The sequence below is a fragment of the Biomphalaria glabrata genome, chromosome 14, assembly GCF_947242115.1.
Source record: "Biomphalaria glabrata chromosome 14, xgBioGlab47.1, whole genome shotgun sequence".
NCBI lineage: Eukaryota > Metazoa > Mollusca > Gastropoda > Planorbidae > Biomphalaria > Biomphalaria glabrata.
Window position 1 is genome coordinate 6833062 of NC_074724.1, and position 16252 is coordinate 6849313.

The window sequence follows — 16252 nt, forward strand, 5'->3', positions numbered from 1 at the left end:
ATTCGATAGATGAAGCGAGTTTTTTTTTTTAAACTTACATTTAATCTTTACAAAGAGATAAGTAATTGCTCTATAAATTGTATAAAAAAGGTATTGTTTTATTATATTTTTATAATTTTTTTTTCTGGTTTATTTATCAAAGCTATAACGCAGTTCCGATAATGTGTTAAAGAATTACACAAATCTAACTTTATGGCATAGCAAGTCAAGCGGGGGTCCTTCGTTTCCTCGAGTGCGTTTTTAGCTTTTTAACTGTAATTATAAAACCTTTAGTTTAAAATAAAACGGTTAGCATAAAAATTATGTAGAAAAAGTTGGCAATTAAACATCACCTTCACTGGTCTTTACGGGACCTCTGTCTTTTTTTTTGTTAGTCATTAAGATAAGGCCCATATTATAGTCTAAAGTCTAATAAAATTTTATTTTTGATGCATTCATTGTAACAATGAGAAGCATTCTAAGAATTAAGGGTTTAAAACATGAATTCCCGGCTTATTGAATACCCCTAAATGTTTTACAATAGCACGGTTTGCAGAATTTAAGATAATAATAATAATAAGTTGCTTTCTGAAAAAAAAAATGGTTCCGTTACACCTGCAATTCGCTAATTATGTTGTTACTAGATTATCCATTACTGTCCAGGATTTTGAGATTTAAAAGTTAATAGACTGACATACCGGCAGACATACACAAAGCTAATAGCTTCTTTTCCCCTTACATGGGCTCCTTAGAAAGAGTAGGTAACAGGGGAATCATTAGAATGTTTTTTACATATACTAAGAATTTCACATACCTCATATGGTGTAACCTTTAAGTCACACTTCGCTTGTGGGAAAACATTGTTTAAATAACACATTATCTTGAGATATTCTGATGAAATATTTGAGTAACATTCTGGCTTGCCACGAAAAGCTAAAAAGAAAGAAAAAAACAACAACATTATTGAATATTACATATTTGCTTTATGCCATTATCGGAATTAAAGAAGTGAAACGTAATGCCCACAATTAACTAGATTTAACATCTGCAGCCTCATTTTAAATCTTTTTTTTTTACCATAACTATTTTCGGTCATTTTAGCAGTGTTCAATACATTCCATGACCGAGATATAATATATAGCACTAATCGACCGGCGGCGTAGCAAACGCCGCTATTTTAATGGGCCAGCCTTAGGCCACTGCAACCTGTGCGACAGCAGTGGATCCCGCACTTTCATAGAACTCGCATTTTGATAGGACCCGCACTTTCATTGGACCGGCTTTGATTCAAGGTGTATAAATCATTAAATTAAACCATTTTACAACTTCAAACAGATTTCCCGCGCCCTCCTATCGATTTACACGGAGCTCCTGGAAATCTCCCGAAATTGCAAAATATACGAAATAGTCCTTAAAATATACGGAAATAAATATATACACAAAAATTGTCATTTTGGGTTGTCATTCATTATGGAAAACGCCAATCATACGCGCGATAAAAAATTTGGCATTATGTATTAGTCGTAATTATGTAATTTGGTGAAAGAAGCTTCTCGCGCCTTAAACTAATGAAGAATTCCTTGAGGTCAACAATTCTCAAAGATAGATTGAAACATTTGGTAATTCTTGCTATTGAGCGAGATCTATTTAGGAAACACAATTATTATGATATACTGTATGACTTTGCTACACGCAAGGCTCGTAAAGTAATTCTGTACGTAGTAAAGAATGAATAAAATGCATACACGAATTTATTTTCTAATACAAACTCTTAAATTTCACTTATTATCTGCTTCCCTACCCAAACTTGGCCCCGCGAAATCCGTTTCGCATTGGGCCCCACAATTGTTAAGTCCGGGCCTGCTATTTAGTAACCTGTAAATATACATAGTAGATTACTTGTTCTTTATCCATGACTTCTTGGTCACAATGCTTAAGTCCGGCGCTGATATTTATTGTTTGTAAAATGTTTGCTTGTAAAATGTTTTATATGTTTCGGATGTTCCTTCAAAGTTGACGATAGCTTACTTCCTAGTCCGAACCTCCCGCAGGACGAAGGAAGTTGTGAGCGGGCTGGGTTTGACAGTCCAGCGCGCAGCCATCCGTATCGACGTGTGAATACCCATTTGTTCTCTCCCCCCACCCACTATTGTTTTTTCGTGAGGTGACTACCCGCAGAAATAAGAGAGTGATCTTTCCTTTACTTTTTTTTCTCGTTCAAACTCTTTAGGGAAGAGGAGAATTATATATATATATAGATATAATTTTAATTTTCTTAAAAGGGATAATTTTTAAAGATTGGTTGAAGGAGAAAATGCAATACAATTATGAACAAGAAAGAAAAATAAATTTAAAAAAATACCTTTTTTATGGAACTTACAGAGGTTTTTTTTTTTTTAAATGAACGTTAGATTTAAATTTTTTTTTTTTTTTTTACCAAGCCACCTCCCCCTTTCTCTCCGAGAAAGAACACTATAGTCACTATATAATATTCTGATAATCTAGATCTACACTAAGAAGACGATGCTGAGCTATCTTAAATACTATGTATTAAACTCTTCAGTTAGAAAAGCTATGTAATCGGAAGTTCCCACAAGCGATAATCATTTCATAAACACGGTAGTCCTTTCAAAACCGATATTGGATCTAAATCTTGATCTATGTCTTGATCTCTATACACATTTGTTTTCACTTCATTTCTATTTGAATAATTATAACGATCAAACTAGAGTTTTCCCCCGTGTGGCCAACGAGTGGTAATTCTTTTTTCCAGCGATATACACCAACTGTTAAATTTCTATAAATATTGTTTAAACCGTTTTTTGATACAAGCGTCCCAGTTCCGCTCTCCATGATGTTCTGACTTGAATAGAAGTATTGTAATAGTATTCTTACCTTTTTAAAGATATAAGGCATTTGACATTCTCTGTATTTAATGTATACTACACTATTATTTATTCTTAAGTTAGAAATTTACTTTTACATACTATCGGGCACTCTAGTGGACCAAAAAAAGTAAAGATAATGATCGTTTAGACATCTTTTGTCTTATTGTGTTGTCTGACGTAATGAATTACTGCTTTTTTCTTATTGACGTTTTCGGAAAGATATCTTTAAATGAAAGCCTATAAGAATTCGCTGCCCCGATGTCTATTAACCCTTGTCAACTCAGTCGTTCTGAAAAAAAAATTGTTTAGTCTAACTAGGTCGAATGACGTAGTCAAAAGTATTTTTTTTTCACGTCATACGGAATGAATTGATAAATATAATGCTATAATAACTCGATGCTTCAATATCAAGCGTTAAGTTTTTATTTTTCTGAAGCATCACTCGGAATATTTGTAATGTATCGTCAGTCGGAGATGCCTCTGAATTATTGTGCAAGCTCTAATTGGCATCTTTGTTTACTTGGATAAAAAAATGACTGCTCAAATTTTTTGACTCGATTGTTTCCTAAATGGACTGGAAAATGGAACCGAAACAGTGTAACTATGTTGAAATTAAATAAAATAGCTGTATATAAATGAGAATAAACTGTTCCTAAATATCTTATTTAAAAAATATTATAATCCTGTAAATTTTAATTCTATGTCTATGTCTAAACTCCTACCATAGAACTTAATGTCACATGTTTCATTTACGTTTCCAAAGTTCACCTTCCATGTATTGTTACTAAAGATCTTGGATGAGATGTTATTCCAACTTGGGATTGTAAGTAATTTAATGGTGGTGTTGAATTTGTCTGAGGTCTGATTATTTGTGACACATATGTCTTTACTCACGTTTTGTATTTTATTGTAACAAATATGATCATTAATTAATGAGCAGCTACATATTTCTGAGTCATCTCTATAAAAAACAAGTTTCCGTATTTCATTTGTAACAGTGTTATTCTGATTCTGAGGGATGTATGTTTTAACAATAACATCTGCACCTTCTTTAACAGGCGGACACTCTAAAATAAAGGAATCTGAAAGATAATAAAACAAATTAAATTATTAATAAAAAAGTAAAATGCAGCATGAGTATAAATCATAATGGATATTATAGGTCGTCACTAGTCGTCAGTATGAACATAAACAATTTAAATGTTTAGACATAGAAAATTATAAAACACAGTAATACAAAAAAAGAAGTATAAAGCAAAGTGCAGACAAAAAATGAGAAGATCATATATATATATATATATATATATATATATATATATATATATATATATATATATATATATATATATATATATATATATATATATATGTATATATATATATATATATATATACATATATTTAGATGATACATATAGAAAATCCGCACTAGGGATCAATTACTAAATGCCAATGTTGATAGTAGTTATTAGTTTGTAACCCTAAAAATATTTGAGAACTAAACCGATGTTGGCGTATTGAATTCTTGTTATAGCTTTAAAGACCAGCTTAGCCACCAACTTGCCAAAACTAGCATAGAAAGAGTACCTGGCTGCAGGCGGCCTCAGAACTAGACAGCTGGAGGTCACAAATGACGCGGGATATAGATTTGAGACTAAAAGAAAATCGCTGCCAAGGACAGACGTAGACGGTGAAAAGAAAATCTAATTCTACGACAATGGTTATGCCTGCGCTAGATGTGACAAAATATGTATGTCACAGTAGGGGCTGCGTAACTGCATGAAAATAGTGCATTCGTTATTAATCTTCGGGCTCGAAATTAAGCCTTATTATTGTTATTATATTATCATTATTATGTTAGAAATGAACGAGTAGTCATTCTCTGGCGCTGCCAGGGTCGAGTTTCGCTAAAGAGAAACAAAATTCATCGTAGTCCCTTAAACAGTTTCCACTGAGGAATTTTCTGGTGATGTGGCAGGTCTGCAGCAGTACCGCCCTCTGACAGGCAACGAAGATGTTCCTAGGAATGTTAAGGGCCTTGAAGGTGTCATTATTATTATTATTATTATTATTACCTTTTCTCATTATATATTAGAAACGAATACACAGTTTATGAAAGAGATAAATTTAATAACTTAATGAATAAGTTTAAAAAGTGAAAATAAAATTAAAAAAAAAACATAGATTAATTTTCTAAACATAGTGAAATCAAGCATTAAAAAATGTATCGAAAAAAAGCAAACGAAAAATGATTAGGGAAAAAATTACGTTCACGCAGTCAATTGATATTTACTGAAAAGTATAAACAACAAGGTTACAAAAGACAGTTTGTGTGGAAACACAAACTCAAAATCGGCCCCCATAATGGTCCACTCAGGCAGGCTTCAATATTTTCAGAAAAAAACATCCAAATGAAATTATATCAAAGACAAATGAGAGATAAGAATGGAGAAAGAAGGTTAACATATCTTGTGTAGTGCCCCAACGGTCCCGCAGATCAATGGATAGGTGAAAGTAAATGGCCTAACTAGGCCTTTTAGACCTTGTGGTCTATAGGGCAGATGATGTAAAGTTCATCTGTTTTTGTGGCCTACGGTTAACGTAGGTTTCATGTAGCCAGCACAACGACCAACCGCCTTTACTAATGTCCCCAACTAATGTCAGGTACCCATTAGAGATGAGTGGACTCAGAAGCGCCCAAAGTAGAAAATTCCAGTCTTCACCAGGATTCGAACCCGGGACCCTATCTAGGTAGCTTTACCGCTCAGCCACCGCGCCTCCCCTGGCCTAACTGATGTCTTATAATTGATCTATTTTTTTTTTCAAAATGCCAAATGCTTTATCACTCAACTACTACACCTTCTATTTCGCCCAGGACCTATTCTGCTAATGACGCTGCCCACGGCAGATCAGCTCTGCCCGCAGTCCACTTGTGCCCACGGTAGCCGTTCACCCGCTCTACTGTGCCCACAACAGATATCAGAACTGTGACAAGAACTGAATCACCGGCGACCCTCTACCTGCTAGAGCGCCACCTCCAGCTGCAAGACCTTCACCCATGAGTATAGCCAGCTGCTGCATCAGTAGGACAACCAGATAAGTTCGGAAGACAAAAGTGACATACTCTCTCATAAAGTGCCAAGTATGATGATACAACATCACTAAGAGATAGATGCAAATCCCCCTCCCATTTTTTTTGCCTTGTACATATTATGTAAATAAATATTCATCATTTTTTTTTTACAATTCTTGTATCTTTCTCCATTTTTTGCTTTGTTGCTTTCCTGCTCTCGATATATATCTGATGGCCCAGTGTGTGGCAACTCAAAACTAATCATTTTCTAAACTCCTAAAAAGCCACTCATACACGTCATACACGAGGGTCGTCACAAGGATGTTGATCAGTTTTGTAGATTAAAAAAAAAAGTTTTAGAGCGTCCATAGGAATAACTCTGGAAAATAGCAAGAGAGTAAGGCGTCTTGCAATTTGTTAGATTCAGCAACATGTCCAAAGAAAATCAAGCTGGTGTATCACATCGAGACGGATATAAGATTAGGGTGTATCTAATCTCCATTTCTCTTTCTAATAGCCATCAACGATGTAATAGAAGTACATTAAACAGGCTGCATTCAAATTTCCATGGCGTAAACCAAACCGGGTTAAATTTTTTAGACGAAATAGCATTACTTTGAAGTACTATTAAATTTATACACGAGATGACGGATAAAGAAGTCTTCGAAGTTATGCATATTGGGTGCAGGTTAATCAGTAACCTCATCAACATTGGTCCGACAGATTTTGAACAAAAAGATAAGTTCACCTATCTAGGTAGCGCAATCTCAAGCCATAAAGATGCATATCGTAGTTTTGCTTGTTGGACTGGAAAGCAGGAGCTGTCTTTCAAAAAGTGCGGACTATCTGCAGAAGCTAATAAATTAGACTGGAGTTTAAAATCCACTTTATCAATACAATCATTGTCCAAACGGCTACCTAACTTGGCGAGAAGAGTCCTACGATTAATACACCGAGATAATGTTACCAATAGAGAAATATTTCCCCCCATAGGCATTTTAGAAGTCCTGAATTTTGTGGGCACCATGGGAATATAATACAGTTTAGACAACCGCAGCTCACGTCGAGTCGTTTACATTTCATCTTTTGCCTAAAAGTGTTGGGCTACTATTGGCTTGGAAAAAAGTCTTTGCAGTGTATTTTTTCAAATGGCCACGTTCAGACATTAATAGTGCAATTGGTGCATTCATTAAATCTTTAGTACGAAACCTTAAAAAATGCATTATCTCTAGGGTAAAACATGTACTTTTTTTTACTTTTAACAAAATAAAATGGTAGAAAGACTTTAATAATATTGCGTTAGTATTCTAAAGAAGTATTCATCAAATCAATTTTTGGACAAAAAAGTCGGAGCAGTCAACGAATTCGCGTACGCTGATGCTTTTTTTTGATTATTTCTAAACCTCAAAAAACAAAAACAAAAGTAATATTCAGCCAATAAAATCTAGTCAGCCCCAAAGATCCCGTAAATGGACATCCCCTTAACGTGGTATTTAGAAAGCATGGTATCGAATAACGCATCGTTTTCAAAGGAAAATGATAACCGTCTGACAATGGTATGGCCATGGCCAGTAGTAATTTTGGACGTGTCCAGGAGTGAATTGGCTTAATAAATCAATCTGCCTGCCTACAAAAATCAGTGTCTACCAAGCAGTGGTTATCTCAACCCTTCTATATGGATCTGAAACATAGGTACTATACAGAAAACAACTAAGACATCTTGAACGCATTAACCAAAGATGTTTTCGCTCCATCATGTACATACGGTAGCAAGACCTCACTACAAACTGCGATGTTCTAGCGAACGCCGGTATGAGCAGTATAAAGATACTTCTTAGAGTCCGACAGTTACGCTGGAGAAAGCACTAATCCGTAAGTCAGCCTCTTTTTTTTGTGAGCTGAAAGATGGTTGACGTTACAGACATGACCACAGAAAAGCTTTAAAGGCCAGCTTAGGCATCAACTTGCTTTAATTGAAATAGAAGAGGGCATCTGACAGTAGGCGGGTTAAAAACGTGATAGCTGGAGATTATTTTTTTTTACAAAGGCCACTGGATACACATTAGATACTAAAAAATCCATTGCTGAAGACAAACCTAGACGGCGAAAAGAGAATCTAAATTGAATACCAGGATATAATGGTTATGTACAAGAATTACTCGATAAATAATATAGGATATAAATTAACAATACAAAACAAACTGCAATGTAAAGATTCACATATTCGGAAAAACTACCAATCAACCACTGACTAATCTTGATTTAAATCCATCAGTGTCACGACTCATAGGCTGAGAATCGCTGTTTGCGCAGTAAAAATGGGAAGATTTAATATTAATGTTTACTAATCGAGTATTATTTAATAAAACGAGTTTGTAATTTATTAAATAATTTTTTAGATTATTAATTCATTATCTTACCTGAGAAGATAAATAACATGGTCACAAAGATAAATAAAGCCTTAACATCACCATTAATTTTCATTTTCTTCAACCTACAATGAGAAAAAGAAACAACATTAAAAAAAAAAATATTTAGACTGACTATTTTATTTATCCTTATACGAGGGCTTTTTTTTTTTAATAATAAAAAATCCCATTAATAAGAATAATAAGAACAGACACAACATACAGAAAAGCTCAGTGAGTGACTACAATTACACCATGCTCAAAATCATTAAAATGACTATTTTACAATGATAAAGTTTTCTTTTTGTCAATCTAAACGGGCATGTGAGCTCAGCGCAGACATTTTTGCGCTGCGGTCGTTTCTTTACAATCATTAGCAATACTTATAAAATAGAAAGACATCTGTTAAATGATTAATCGTTTACTCTTCGACATTACTGTTTAAATTGTCAAATATGGAGGCAGATTCTATGTAATTGTGCATTACTTTGTCATTTTTATTTGAAGAAAGTCTTAGTTTTGGAAAATTTAGAATTTATGTAACTCTGGGACTAAAGATCACTTTGATCCTTATCATACATTAATTCAGAGTCCGTCCGCCCCAATTAGATCTCAGTAACTAGAAAAGAAAGTAAAAATCGGACATCATAATATTTTAGATCATTCAAAGTTCTGATGCACCGGCTACTTTTTTTCTTTTCCGAAAATAAACCATTTAATTTTTTATATTATATATGCAAGCAGATTTTTCAAAAAATTCAACACTTTAAAATAAAAAAAAAAAAACTTCAGAAGAGGTAAGGTTTTCAAAAAGTTCACAGACTTCTACATTAAAATAACTCAAGCTTCATTCTTTTTGAGGATTTGAATAAGAGAATGAGCCTTTTCAAAACAATTACATCAATTACAACACTTCAGTTAGGCTAGGGGTCGGCAACCTTTTGAGTCGGAAGAGCCATAAATTACAATTTACGAAATTTCAAAGTTTCTAAAGAGCCGCAAATTTATTTCTTGCCAATTAAATAGTACTCACACAATTATTTTTTTAAATAAAAAAACGAATGTATTTATTCATATATACGTAGTGTTTTTCACAACACATTAGATAATATATATATATGGCTATATTAGATAATTATTATTATTTTGTATCTTGGTAACAACTTAAGCAGTTATACATTTACTTACTTTACTAACTTGTACTTAAATAACAAACAATTGAGCAAACAAATTCAATGGGAGCCATGGTTTTGCATGGTTTTAGAAAGTTGGGATACATTTGGGTTGGCTAATAACTTGTTTTTAGTTTCAAAGTTGACTCTAAATTTTCTTTTGTTAGTTGGCTTTTTACTTTACTATTAATTATAATCATGCAAGAGAACGCTTTCTTACGCACAGGGCCGCCGCGAGGGTTGTGGTGCAAAATTTTAAAATGCCGCCCCCCCCCCCTTTTTTTCTAGAAAAGAAATTATTTAAGAATAAGCTGGACACAGTACCAAAAGTGCCCTTTGATTTAAATTCGTTTATTTTTTTTTTTGTAGATCATTTGTTTCATATTCAAACTGTTGTTGTCGCATCCATCATGCCCTTTTAGATGTTTTATTTCCAATTTTAACTTTGAAACTTTTCTTCCACGACGTCACAAAGCCCTTCTCTAGTTGTCTCAGTAATTAGGCAAAACCCCAGAACGTTTTCATGTAATTTCATGTGAGGTTATTAAGATCATAAAATTTAGGATAAATTCCTCGAAATACAAAAGCCATTGATGGTGAATCTTTTTCAACGTTCCGTAATTTTTTAGAATAATCATCACGATTGTATGTTGGAGAGATGTGCATTGGCCTCACAACCATCTGACATACATTCAGTAGTGCCTACAAATTTATCCAACACACCACCAGTACAAAATGAAGCAACTCAGCGCTGAATATTTTTCTTGAGTTGAATACAAAATAAATATTCCACAAGTACAAGTCACATTTACAATGACTTGAAATAAAACAGAAAACAAATTAAGGCAGTGTTCCTCTAGCATTTTTCAATGTGATCCCTACATTACTAAATTTTATTCGAGCCCTCCTTAGAAGCTGGGGATCTAGAGGAGCGATGTAGTGAGTTCCGTGAGGTTTTTTTTTTTATTAAAGAAAGTAATGAAAAGGAAAAGAAACGTATTCATAATTATAACACAATTTCTTAATTGTTTTTTTCTTTTTTCTTTTTTATTTCTATCAATTCAAAACTATTTTTAGAATCCAAATTTACATAATAAAATTTCACAACATGTGTCCGTTGTTGCTTTTATTTTTTTCAAAAATAGTGTTGCCTATACAATTTTTAAGCTTTGTAAAATATTCTTCATGGAGATAGAATTGAAGATGGGGAGAGTTTCAGCTGAAGTCAGCAAGAGGTTTCATTTCGGGTCGCGCTGGTGCCGCGACCATTGTGTGCTGGTCATCTGTACAGCGGTCAAAATTAAAAGTTAGCCCTAAAGAGGCTAGTTAATGTTTTATGTCGAGATTCGTCCCGTGAGAAGCAGTGCGAGGGGAGATAAATCCTAAAAGAAATTAGTTATGGGTGGACAAGAAAATAATTGTTAAAGTTAAAAATTAAAGTTTCTCAAGGTTTGCTGGGAAAAACTCAAATGAACTTTTGTATGCAAGTTTCGTATCGTCACAGCTGTGCTTTCTTTCAGAACGAAATAATCATCCTAGTAAAAAAAAAGTCGAGGACCATATTAAGTCTAATTAAAGAGGCAACCCTGGTCAGTAAGAGGCCCCTATCATGCGAGCGACATTCTAGGTACGTGTAGCGCATAGACGTCTGTAATTGGCATGATCTTTTTTAAGACCATCTTCGAGCTAAGTACATCTCTTTCGCGGACCATTTTTTTACACTCAAAAGTCCTCACTATAATAAAGTGCAATAGTCGGAAGAGATTCGCCCATTCTGAGACAAGAAAATCCAGTAGAATCACATTATAACGGAGACGTTTTGAAATTTTTTCTTCAAAAAGTTTTGACACACATCGTTGCATACACCTCTCGCGAAAATGGTCTAAATTTGACAAGGTCTTATTAGAAGATGAAACGACGTCTCTTACTTAAGATATTTTATTTTAAACATTGGTAATTATGTAATTTTAATAATATTCGGACATGGATTAATAATTACAATGAAAATAAACTTTGTTTTTGCGGCCCCCCCCCCTTTGTTAATCGGTCGTTGGCTTGTAGCTCCAAACAGATGAGACAGCTGAACCGATGTAGGCGTATTATATTTTTAATAAATAAACTTTAAATAACTTGAAAAAAACTTCTCTTGTGATAAAAAACAAAATATAACTGTTATAACAATATAAGGAGATTTAACTTGCTTAGTACAGCCATTTAAAATAAAAGTGAAAATATTTTCAACACTAACTTTTTAATTACTAGTTCTACTTACAGGGCGGGCTATTTCACTAAACAATAGTGGTCATAGATCTATGGAGTAAGTAGATAATAATAATAAGAAAATAATGTGTTGACTGATCTGCTTCTGTAAGTGTCTTTCAAAACAAATATTACAAACAACCCGCCAAAATTCAAGTCCAGAAATGAATAGGCGCCTATGGTAATTTCAGTGGGAATACCTACTGTGCCGCTCTATTTTTGTTCTTTTATAAATTTCCAAAATATTTTTTTTTTAAAAGGATAGCGGAATAATTAGAATTTATATAAAATATTTAAATAATTTTGTTTATTAAATTAAAAAAAAAAAAAAAACTTGGAATAATGATAATGAATAATGACATTGCACAATATGTAGCCGCGGCCCTGCTTACGAAAATATGTCGATCCGAAGATAGTCAGCACTCCAAATGCCAACTTCTTCACCTCACTGTAGCAATCTAGAAAATTATTTCATGCGCCAAAATAACTCGAGACATTCCTTCAAAAGCTGTCCACTTTTATTTGCGCTACGTACATACATTTATAGAGCTCCAAGTCTTCCTACATTACTTTTCCACCCCTCAAAGCTTTACTTTTTAAATCAATTGTATGTCTAGAGATCCAATATCAATTTCAAATACATCAATGTGGATTTCGTTACTATTTGTGTTGAGATGGTGTACTAGGAATGCTAGATTGGTTTAAATGGTTTTGGATTGCTCTAATCTTTGAGATAATTCATCTTTGATTTTTTTTTATAACTGTGCTGAAGTAAATCGTGTCATAAGTTGCACTGATTTTATCGCGATACTACTTTGGACATAGAAAATGAAGTAACTTACCGCTCTGGATAGCTTCTGCAAAAAGAATTTTTTTTTCTTTTTCTTTTTATTCTTCTAACAAACCCTAGGATGGGTTTTCCTTTTCCTTGCAGTTTTAGATTCACCTCATTTAATTTCTGTTATATCAACCATAAAGTAAAATTTGTGAAACTATTTGTCGTTTTCTAATTCTGGGTGACTAATGTCTTTTGCATTTAGAAATGTATGTATTTCATTCAAGCACAAAGCAAAAGTTACAACCTTTGAAAAGCCATCGCACTTTTTTGGACAGAAGGAACTCGGAATACTGAGTCTCTCCCCCCTCCCAACCCCCCCCCCCCCCCCCCCATCCGCCCGAAAAAAAATCTTGGCTACGTCCATGATTAATGGTATATATTTTTCTCTCACTATATGTATATATATATATATATATATATATATATATATATATATATATATATATATATATATATATATATATATATATAAACATCCGAAAAAATCTGTTACAGATACTTAAAATTATTACGATGTTTCGAAAGGGAAATTAAAGCTTAATTAGATTTACATAAGCTTTTATCTTTTTTGTTATATTAACATGATAGAGAGACAGTCGAAAGGTAAAAAGCACTAAAAATGTGTCTGTAATCCTTATATATATATATATTGTTATAACCCTCCCATGCACACAGTTATTCAAGATAGTTCAGAGGGTGCGCACTGTCAGAAACCAGACTGAGAAGGATGCCAACATAAGGAAGGAGAGAACGATAGTGCCGATATGAAGAGACTGTGCTAAAAACAGATGATGTTTTATGTACCAGTGATGTCCCTGTAAATAAACATCGTTGCCTCGTTGAGTTGCCTCCCTTTAGTTACAGCAATAATATATGTATTACCCCAACTAATGTCAGGTACACATTAGAGCTGGGTGGACTAAGAGGCGCCCAAGGATTTCGAAGTTGAAAATCCCAGTCTTCACCAGGATTCGAACCCGGGACTTCCGGTTCTGAAGCCAAGCGCTTTGCCACTCAGGTACCGCGCCTCCCCTGGCCTAACTTTTGGGTCGCAGCCTACGGCTCGCGAGACACATGCGGCTCTTTGGATGTGAAGCTGCGGCTCTTGTTCCATACGCAAATATTATTTATTTTATCGAGATATTTTTTTAAAATAGTTCTGAATCGTTTAACAAGGATTAGGTACTGATTTAATCTCTCAGCCAACTGTACTCGCTTTTCACCACACACCTCCCCATTACACGTGTCGCCACTGTTGTCAGTCCGTCGGAAGCTCTCGGCCGTCGTCGGATGTTTCTATGTAGGTTTAAATTCGCTTTCGACGCATGACAAATTGGCATCATCTCCACTCGCTTTGGTTGTGACAAAGAAGTGTTTTGTTTCAAGTAAATGAGTTAGAAGCATTATCGATATCAAATTGTTCTGTAATTTCATCTTAAAACAAATTTTTGATTGCGAAATTTTTTATTTATTTTATTTTGAAGATTTATTTTTTTGCTTCGAATCCCGCTGGTTATACCCATAGCATTTTAAGTGCTTTATTTTATACTGGAGAGGTATTTTTAGCTTCAAACCCAGCTGAAGAGGGGTTTAAACTCAAAACCCCTTTGGCTACGGTCATACAATTTTGAGTGTGTGATTTGCTTTTTTATATTGAAGAGGGGTTTATCGTAAATTTTGGAGAGGGGTTTAAAATCAAAATCTTCCTTAGATGTGCTCTTGGAATTTGGTGATTGTCGTTTGCATTTTTTATTTTATAGAAGAGGGGGTTTTAAATGCAAAACCCCCTTGTATGGGGTTTCAAACTCAAAACCCCCTGGTAGGGGGTTTGAAACTCAAAGCCCTGGTAGGGGGTTTTAAACTTAAAACCCATGGTAGATGATTTTAAAGTCAAAGCCCCTGGTAGGGGGTTTTAGACTCAAAACCCCTGGTATGGGGTTTCAAACTCATAACCCCTGGTAGGGGGTTTTAACTCAAATCCCCTTAGCTGTGCTAGGGCAAGTGATGGTTTAGTATTAAAATTGCACCTAAAATAAACAAATTAAAGCAAAGATCAGTCCATAAACTCTGACATCCATCCTGCGGGGGGGGGGGGATTTTCATCTCTGGGGAGGGGGGGGGGGTTGAACCCCAAACCCCCCCCCCTCTGGCTACGCCCATGCCATAAATACATTTTTGGGATAATCTCGTATGAAAATTAGATGTAGCGTAGCCTTGTGGAGAGATTTTCAACCATACTTTTGTGTTAGAAAGTTATTTTCCTTTCAAATCGGAACTTAATATTTAAGATAATTAGATTTTGTAACGTTTTAGCTAGAAAATTAAATGTAGTGTAAGAAGGATTGCCATTTTACATAGAGTTAAACAATTTTTCATTTTAAAAAATGTATAAAAGAAAGTCATTTGCCATAAATTTGTTTTAAGATGAAAATACGGAACAATTTGACATCGATAATTAAAATATAGTGACGTATTGTCAAAGAATATATGAGTAATATTAGTCAATTACGAGATTTCAAACAATCAATGGACATAATTTATTTTTTATCAAACAATATCCGGAATGAAAAAAATCTCTTACATAATTAATGTATAAATTAAACGGTTGGTTTTTAAAAATCACATCTAAGCCGCATCGCATGGTGAAATAATATTTTTTCATTTCTTTTTTAGTTTTCGCAAAAATCTGAGTCTGACAGACGGGCAGACGGACATTTTGCATAAACCTAATATCAGCCTTTTCCCATTACGGTGTTGTTAAAAAGCTGTAATTTGATGGATACTAGCACAAATTGAGCTTGAAGGTTGACACACTTGCCAAGTATGGGTGAACAAACACACAAGTTAACATTGCATTATAACAGAAGAAATGAAGAAACCATTAGTGAATAGAATAAATAAGAAACGGACAAGTTATCATCTGCATATCAAGAAAGGTGATGCCTATTAAAAGCTATCCCGACAAGATCAACGTCTAATCTTTCGCCTCAGAACCGGACACAACGTAATGAGACAACATTGGAAACAGTGAAATCTGCCATGTGGAGTGTCACCAGAGAATGCTGACCATTTCTGTAAAACTGCATTCTTTACAAAGATGCCCGAACAAGACACTGCCCCCAAAACACCCCTATGGAAAGAAAACTATATGAAGAGCTCCCTAATTTAGAAACCACTGCCCAGTTCATGCCATATATTGGTCTTGTCATCTGAACACTACAAAATTAATAGTGAGAAAGAAGAAGAAGAAAAGAAATTTAAATATACATTATTTACGTAAAATGCGAATTACACAAATTAACGGATAAAAAAAAAATCTAGATTGTCGGAACATTACACTTTAGGGGTAGCATATATATGTAATTTTATGTAATCGAGTAAAAGCAAATACTAATGCATGTGTAACTGTTGTGAATAATTTAAGTAACAATATTATAAACCAAATACTTACGTAAAACAGAAACACAATAGGAATCAGCTATTACTACGAAAGCACTAACAGCATCTACTTTAAATTGACGTTACGTGTGTATTTTTTTTTTGTTTTTGTTTTTTTTCAAGTGGTGTTAAGTGGTTGTAAGCAGCTTCTCAAAAGTCTGAATCTCTAAAATTTTATAGGATGTGTAAACAACTGT

The 16252-nt window shown here is 34.1% G+C and overlaps 1 protein-coding gene across 7 annotated transcripts in view; it reads right to left on the bottom strand.

Moving 5' to 3' along the window:
- LOC129922840 (uncharacterized) overlaps positions 1–16208 on the bottom strand; it is a 44315-nt gene extending 28107 nt beyond the window's left edge. For 3 of the 7 annotated variants that reach the window (XM_056010533.1, XM_056010532.1, XM_056010531.1), the window contains exons 1-4: positions 16069–16208; positions 8361–8434; positions 3590–3949; positions 794–912 (exon numbers count right to left, since the gene is read on the bottom strand). In XM_056010533.1, the coding sequence (XP_055866508.1) occupies positions 794–912; positions 3590–3949; positions 8361–8424 (543 nt within the window). In that variant the 5' untranslated portion in view covers positions 8425–8434; positions 16069–16208. Of the gene's footprint in view, positions 1–793; positions 913–3589; positions 3950–8360; positions 8435–11792; positions 11831–12621; positions 12738–16068 lie in introns of all 7 variants that reach the window. The other 4 variants (XM_056010528.1, XM_056010527.1, XM_056010530.1 and 1 more) reach the window with 4 other exon arrangements.
- Positions 16209–16252: the final 44 nt, after the last annotated feature.